Here is a 7,907-nt window from a genome sequence, read left to right on the forward strand (position 1 = left end):
AAAAACTGCGTAAGATTGACGTTCCTAGAATTCCCTGCGTTACATTTGATAGATAGATAGATAGATAGATAAAACAATTGCCTAGTTGCTAGTGTGTTGCTATATGGTTCCTTGGGTACTCGGGGTGGTTGCTAGGGTACCCGGGGCGGTTGCTAGGGTGTTTCTATGCGGTCGCTAGGGTATCCGGGGTGGTTGCTAAGGTGTTGATAGATAAAAAAAATTTGATTAAATGAGCACGTTTCACTAATCTATGACACAATGAATATAATATTATTAAATAATTTAACTTTCAATTGGGAGGTGGCTGTCCGGAACCCTAACCTATACATTTCAACTTATGAAAATATTGAAATAATTTTTTTTTTTTTAATTCTTTTATTTTTTATTCTTTTAAAAAGTGTCCAAGAATTGTTATATTTTCTTTGTAAATTATGAAACTTTATGTAAAAAAATGTGTCCCACATTTTCCATGACACTACCGAAACAGTGTATGTTTTAGTCCATTGGCCAAGACTGATTTTAACCACACCCCTAAATTTATGATCAGGAAATATTATATATATAATATATTATATAGTAGCTACAAGGTGTGAGTAGATAGGTCCCATCATTTTGAGGTAAATGTGTTCAAAAGCATAAAAACTCGTGTGTAACTTTAAGGAACGTCACTACCGAACACCTTTTTTCTGCACACGTTTTTGGGAGTTATCCCGTAACGTTTAGTTTTTATATGTGTACCACTGTTCAGAACTGTGCTAGCTAACCATGTGCCGATTAGCATCTTTGAGCTAGGTTCAAAAGTATCTAAAATTGTCACTACTGAAACATTTCGTGGCGTTTCGGTAGTGACGTCTTTGTTTCGGTAGTGACAATTCAATGGGATAACTCCCAAAAAAAACAGTCACGACTGAAACATGTCACCATTGTTTCAAAAGTGACAAAAGGGAACACATAATCCTCATATTTGGGGGAAATAAACAACATTTTACGTTTTAAATTTGAGTACAGTTATTGCAATTTGTTTGTGTGTATTAGTACGTTTTAGTAGTGTTTTAGTATGCATGTTAAAGTGATGTGGTCGCTACCAAAGCATTACTGTCATTACCGAAACATGGGATGTTTTGTCAAAAATAAAGCATACTGAATTATCAAGCTGTTATGATAGCGTTTGGTTCAATGCATATTCAAACTAATGAACCCTTAACTTTGAAATCAGTATGATCGACTTTATGCCTTTTACAAAGAAATCTGTGCTAGCTAACCATGTGCTGATCAGCATCTTTGAGCTAGGTTCAAAAGTATCTAAAATTGTCACTACTGAAACATTTGGTGGCGTTTCGGTAGTGACGTCTTTGTTTTTGTGGGAGTTATCCCATTGAATTGTCACGACTGAAACAGTCACGACTGAAACATGTCACCATTGTTTCGGTAGTGACAAAAGGGAACACATAATCCTCATATTTGGGGGAAATAAACACAATTTTAAGTTAATTAACTGTAAATTTTAGTACAGTTATTGCAATTTTTGTTTGTGTTTTAGTACGTTTTAGTAGTGTTTTAGTATGCAAGTTAAAGTGATGTGGTCACTACCAAAGCATTACTGTCATTACCGAAACATGGGATGTTTTGTCAAAAATAAAGCATGCTGAATTATCAAGATGTTATGATAGCTTTTGGTTCAATGCATATTCAAACTAATGAACCCTTAACTTTGTAAAAGGCATAAAGTCGATCATACTGATTTCAAAGAAATCTTTGTAAAAATCTCATAAATTACACTTGAAATATTGTTAAAAATGTAATTGTTATTGATTTACCTTTGAAAAATTGTAATAACATAGCAAATAAATATATTTACAATCTAGATGTAAGCAAAATCTTAGTAGGTCAATATAACGCTTGTAATTAAATTATTATTACTGTGTTTCGGTAGTGACAAATTTGGGGAGAGGACAAATATTCCAAAACTTATTGAAAATACAATATGAGAATTGATTGCACAATTACTAGACATGTGTACCTTGGATATTATACAATTTGCATACATACCATTTTTTTTACGGTAAAAATCTAGCAACCACAGCTGCTGGTTTTTTACCGTAAATTGTACAGATTTTTTTTTTCCCACAGTGCAGGAAAACCAATCTTTAATCAGTCAGAATCCACAGCTGGTGTTTCTCGGCGGTCAGACGGGTTAGTCATGACCTTCACCATCATCTACCGCAGATCAACATGAGGGGCTGTGGGACTCTGACCAGGTGTTTGCATTAGAAAAAGAGAGAGAGAGATACAGTAGATGATACACTACCAGTCACAGCTTTGATCACATAAATAAATTACAGTTTAACAGATATTCACATAGAAAACAGTTATTTTAAATAGTAAATATTTCACAATATTACTGTTTTTGCTGTACTCTGGATCAAATAAAAGCAGGCTTGGTGAGCAGAAGAGACTTCTTTAAAAACATTAAAAATCTTACTGTTCAAAAACTTGTGACTGGTAATGTACATCGAGATGGAGAGTGAGACTTCAGATTCATTAGCTGCTACAGGAATATAACGAGAAGAACAACAAAGTGCAGTAAATGCTAAAACTGTCTGCGCCATAAACCAGTGTGTACTAAAATAACATGATAACAAACACCAGTTTACAATGTCAAGCGGCTGTTTGTGTACAGCTGAAATAAGTGGAAGCCTTAAACACACAAACCGCTGCGTTCCTCTGCACTCTACCAGAACTCAACACGTCACAAAGGGATTATGGGTAATTTTATCCACACACTCCGCTACGATCCGTGTCTCAGGGCTCGTCCTGCAGGAACCACACCTCGTTACGCCGGCCGTACGGTTTGATCGGAGGGTCGTAGATGCAGCAGAGGTACTGTTTGCGATGGAAGGGGGCGGAGTCTCCCAGCGTACACATCAGTCGCAACGCTTCTGCGCGAAACTCGCTCTCGCCCGCGAAACCACCGAACCGCCTGCAGGGGGAGACAGACGTCACTCAGTGCCCTCGCTGCTAGAGAGGAGGAGTTAAAGGGATAGTTCACCCAGAAATGAAAGTTCTGTCATTAACTACTCACGCTCATGTCGTTCCAAACCCATAAGACCTTCGTTCATCTTCAGAACACAAATTAAGATATTTTTGATGAAATCCAAGAGCTCTCTGACCCTCCATAGACAGCAACGCAACTGTAATGTTCTCAGACCCAGAAACGTAAAACAGTCCACGTGACATCAGTGGCTCAACTTCAGTTTTGCGAAGCTACGAGAATACTTTTTGAGCGCTAAGAAAACAAAAATAACGACTTTATTCAACAATTCTTCTCCCCCGAGTTACTGTCTTCCGCCATTTTGGAGAGTACCACGATGTATATGCACGCTTTCTCCAGAGCGTAATCAATGTAATCAGCGTTGTTACGTTTCTGGACCTGGGAACATTTCAGTTATATTGCTGTCTAGGGGAGGGTCAGAGAGCTCTCGGATTTCATCAAAATATCTTAATGTGTGTTCTGAAGATGAACGGAGGTCTTACGGGTGTGGAACGACATGAGGGTGAGTAATTAATGACAGAACTTTAATTTTTTGGGCGGACTATCCCTTTAAGGCCCGTTCACACCAATGACAATAACTATAAAGATAACGATAAAGATATGTGAGCCGTGCTGGCTAAATGAGTGTGAATGCGCACGGTCTAATTTTGACTTACTGGCAAAAGAAGTGAAAAATGTCAGTTTTTGTCGAATTTGAGGTTTTCACAAAAACAAGTTCATTAAGCCCTCTTCTAGTGATCCAAATGCTCCAAATAGTAATTAACCATCTAAAATTATCTTTATTTGTACATTTTCTGAGAGGAGTATGTTTTCAAACCCATGCTGATGAAAACAAAACAATCGCGCTGACTGATATTTGCAAAGCGCGTACATAAGACAAATCTCCCTATAAAGTACATTATTGTGAAATATGTCTTGGCGAGATTCACACAAACATAATCTGTTATGTCTTGCATGAACGTTTAGGCACAGAGAAACGATATCGTTGGAATCACTTTCAGAACGATTTTTTTTTCCCAGCTGATGAACGATACAAACATTGACAGTCAATCAGAATCCATCCTGCTGTAAAGAGCTCAAGAAAATTTAAAGCAGCAGACGAGCGTATGCTTAGAATAAACAGACGATATCGTCCACTGGTGTGGATGCTAATATACTTATCTTTATAATTATCTGTCTGTTTTCGGTGCTCTGATTGGCTGTGTATCTGTTTGCAGCGCTCTGGTTGGCTGTGTATCTGTTTGCAGCGCTCTGATTGGCTGTGATTGGCTGCATGTCTGTCTGCAGTGTTCTGATTGGCTTTATAGTTATCTTTATAGTTATCGCTCTTGGTGTGAGCGGGGCTTTACTGTGCGTTGACGTACAGGACGTATACGGTCATGCCGGGCCGCTCCTCGATGCGAATGGATGAGTCGGTCGGGGTGGGGGGGGCGATCTGGAAGGATGATGGGATGCGCAGAGCGGCGACCAGGCGGCGGTTTAACGAGCCGTCGTCACGCGGAAACACGGTGAAGATGATGGGGACGGGCGTGTTCATCACCTCACCTGCGCAAACACAGATAACAACACAAAACACAGATCATTCAAACACTTCTAGCAGGAATACGGCTGATGAACACAGTAAACAAGATACGTTCTAAGAATGTTTTGTTAACATCACATTCTGTTGATGCACGAACTTTATTTGTAGGTTAGGGTCCACCCAGCAATCATAATAATCTTTGTTACATATCAAAAGTAACAAATTACAAAGTCTCAGCTTTTATACTGGCACTCTCTGGTTGTCTGTTTGCAGTGCTCTGATTGGCTGCTTTTCTGTTTGCAGTGTTCTAATTGGCTGTGAATCTGTTTGCAGTAGAGGTTGACCGATATTGGATTTTACAGATACCGATAACTAGGTTGGACCACACTGGTCGATACCGATTAATCAACCGATGGAAAAGGCCTACTGAATGGAAACTAAAATAGTGCTCTACTATTATTTTTTATTTTTTTTAAGGACATATTTTGTAAATGAATAAAAAAATATTAATTATATATACACTGAACAAAATTATAAACGCAACACTTTTGTTTTTGCCCCCATTTTTCATGAGCTGAACTCAAAGATCTAAGACTTTTCCTATGTACACAAAAGGCCTATTTCTCTCAAATATTGTTCACAAATCTGTCTAAATCTGTGTTAGTGAGCACTTCTCCTTTGCCAAGATAATCCATCCACCTCACAGGTGAGGCATATCAAGATGCTGATTAGACAACATGATTATTGCACAGGTGTGCCTTAAGCCCCGTTCACACCAAGAGCGATACAAATACAAAAGTGTTGCGTTTATAATTTTGTTCAGTATATATATATATCATTAAAGTTAGTTCATTAATGTTAACAAAAGCAACTTTCAAATGTAAAAATATATCAGTAAATGTTGAAATTAACACTCTAACAAGGGACAATTGTTTTTTGTCGGCTGAATGAACACATCAGTTTGCTTTTTCACGTCACCGCTTTAAATATGCAACTTCACAGGCTAACAAATGCGTTAATGTGACCAGATGGATATAAACGAATGCAAATAGATGGTAACAATCGTGACAATAAACATTTGAGCTGGACTTTTTTGGTCACATTGTTTTAACTGCTTGAGGTGCTGCTAATGTTCATATCCTCTCAACCTTGATAGCAAACATAGTGCTGTTCTTTCTCCACTAATGCAGCATCTAGTCCGCAAATTAAGTGGAAAGAATCAGGTGTCAAAACAAACAGCAGGTGCTGTCAGTGATATGCCTCTAGAGGCCGCTCTCGCTCTTGTTCTGTATAATGACTGCAGACACTTTTCAGCCGCTCCAGCAACAAACGCAACCCAGAAAACTATTGCCATGGGTTTTTGCCGATAACCGATAGTTCCGCCAATTAACTATCGGTGCCGATTAATCGCCAAAACCGATACATTGGTCAACCTCTATGTAGTTTGCAGTGCTCTGATTGGCTGCGAGTCTGTTTGCAGCTGATTGGCTGTGTGTCTGTTTGCAGAGTTCAGATTGGCTGCGAGTCTTTTAGCAGGGCTCTGATTGGCTCACCTTGTTCGTTGTCACCGCTCATGTAGGCGAGAAGCTTCCGCTGAAGATCACCTGACACCTGATCAAAGTTCCGCCCCTCCAGACTCACACACACGTGCTTACACGCATCATAGCGGCGCACCTCATAACTCACCCCATCCTGAGAGACAGACAGACAGAGAGAGAGAGACAGACAGACAGACAGAAAGAAAGAGACAGACAGAGAGAGAGAGACAGACAGAGATAGAGATAAAACAATTTTGAATTTAATTGATAGAGAGAGAGAGAGAGAGAGACAGACAGACAGAGAGAGAGAGAGAGACAGACAGAGATAGAGATAAAGCAATTTTGAATTGAATTGATAGAGAGAGAGAGAGAGAGAGAGAGACAGACAGAGATAGAGACAGAGAGAGAGAGACAGACAGAGATAGAGAGAGACACAGAGAGGGACAGACAGTCAGCAGTGAGTCAGTTCATTTCAGCAGAATAAACGCCTTCAGCCACACACACACACACACACAGAATCACTGTGTGTGTGAGTGGTAATTATTGTCTGTCTAGGTGTCAGTTGGACTCTGTAATTAATGCTGCTCAGCTAATATTAGCTCATGTGTTTAATTATTCATATTTGACCGTGCGTAACGTGTGTGTGTGTGTATTGTGTGTCAGCTGTAATTAAGAGTGTTTTAACGGCTCAGATCTCACGACTGTGAAGGTTTTCTGCATTATTTTACAGACATTCACCTCGAACTGTCACCACCGTAACACTACTGTCGTGTAAAGATCTCAATCACCTCCAGACACAAAGATGTTTAACATTTTTGCTACATTAATTCAATATACTAATACCATGTTATACTTACAATTGTACTTTTAACTTACTACTTCTTTTACATGACAGTTGTGACCATGTGTTTAATTGTTGTGCACATTACGTCAGAATGCAAATATGTAAAACTCATAAAGCTCCAAAAATAGGCTTGATTCTTCATTTCTCAATTCTTTTTTTTGATTTTGTGATGAAAAAGAGCCAAACGTAATCTCAGATTCATACGAAGGAAACACAAGCACAAGTTAACATGCAGATAATTAGTTAGTGATGGTGCAGAGAGTGATGTGAGCTGAACTATCAGTAACTATCACTTCAATCAATCAGAGAGTTATTACAGTGTGTGTGTGTGTGTGTTACCTTGCACTCGGTGCTCAGCAGTTTATATTCGCTCTCTTCGGTGGCTCCAAGCAGCCAGTTTTTGATCATGACAAACATGCTGAACACAGCTGAAGAATCAAGCCTCCGTCAGGTGTGTGTGTGTGTGTGAGCTGCGCGTCTCCTCCCTCCTGCTTCATCTGTCATCACAGAAAAGCCTGGATCACTGCGCTTATAGAGTCAAGAGCGCAGAGACTCACAGAGAAGAGATGCAGCATCTCGAGCTCAAGCCTGAGGACAAAACACGCCACAATCAGTCAGACTAACACACACACACACACAGGTTTGTTTTTATGGTTTATGGGGACTCTCCATAGGCGTAATGGTTTTTATACTGTACAGACCGTATATTCTATTGCCCTACACCAACCCTGCCCCTAAACCTACCCCTCACAGGAAACTTTCTGCATTTATTTATTTTCAAAAAAACTCATTCTGAATTATTTATAAGCCTTTTGAATTACGGGGACACTCAAAATGTCCTCATAAATCACCTTCTCGTTGTAATACCTATGTCATACCCATGTTATTATACAAATTTGTGTCCTCATAAACCACATAAACATGCACACACTCACACACACACACACACAC

The 7,907-nt window shown here is 39.3% G+C and overlaps 1 protein-coding gene across 1 annotated transcript; it reads right to left on the reverse strand.

The window, feature by feature from the left end:
* Window positions 1-2,505: 2,505 nt before the first annotated feature.
* Window positions 2,506-7,407, reverse strand: LOC107749956 (heme-binding protein 1). Its single transcript, XM_016565196.1, has 4 exons — window positions 7,296-7,407; window positions 6,128-6,266; window positions 4,417-4,597; window positions 2,506-2,980 (listed from the first exon to the last, which is right to left on the reverse strand). Exons 1-4 carry the CDS (start codon window positions 7,371-7,373, stop codon window positions 2,803-2,805), a joined length of 576 nt encoding a protein of 191 aa, XP_016420682.1. The 5' UTR covers window positions 7,374-7,407; the 3' UTR covers window positions 2,506-2,802.
* Window positions 7,408-7,907: the final 500 nt, after the last annotated feature.

The sequence above is a fragment of the Sinocyclocheilus rhinocerous genome, unplaced genomic scaffold (genome assembly GCF_001515625.1).
Source record: "Sinocyclocheilus rhinocerous isolate Xijiao unplaced genomic scaffold, SAMN03320098_v1.1 scaffold4740, whole genome shotgun sequence".
In the NCBI taxonomy this organism is placed as follows: domain Eukaryota; kingdom Metazoa; phylum Chordata; class Actinopteri; order Cypriniformes; family Cyprinidae; genus Sinocyclocheilus; species Sinocyclocheilus rhinocerous.

Excerpts from the sequence above, each read along its gene's own strand:
- LOC107749956 (XM_016565196.1), bottom strand. The coding sequence starts at position 7,373 with ATGTTTGTCATGATCAAAAACTGGCTGCTTGGAGCCACCGAAGAGAGC. Across the intron at positions 4,598-6,127 it reads GAGCGGTGACAACGAACAAG|GTGAGGTGATGAACACGCCC; the intron begins GTGAGCCAATCA and ends GTGTTTGCGCAG. Across the intron at positions 2,981-4,416 it reads GGCATGACCGTATACGTCCT|GCGGTTCGGTGGTTTCGCGG; the intron begins GTACGTCAACGC and ends CTCCCCCTGCAG.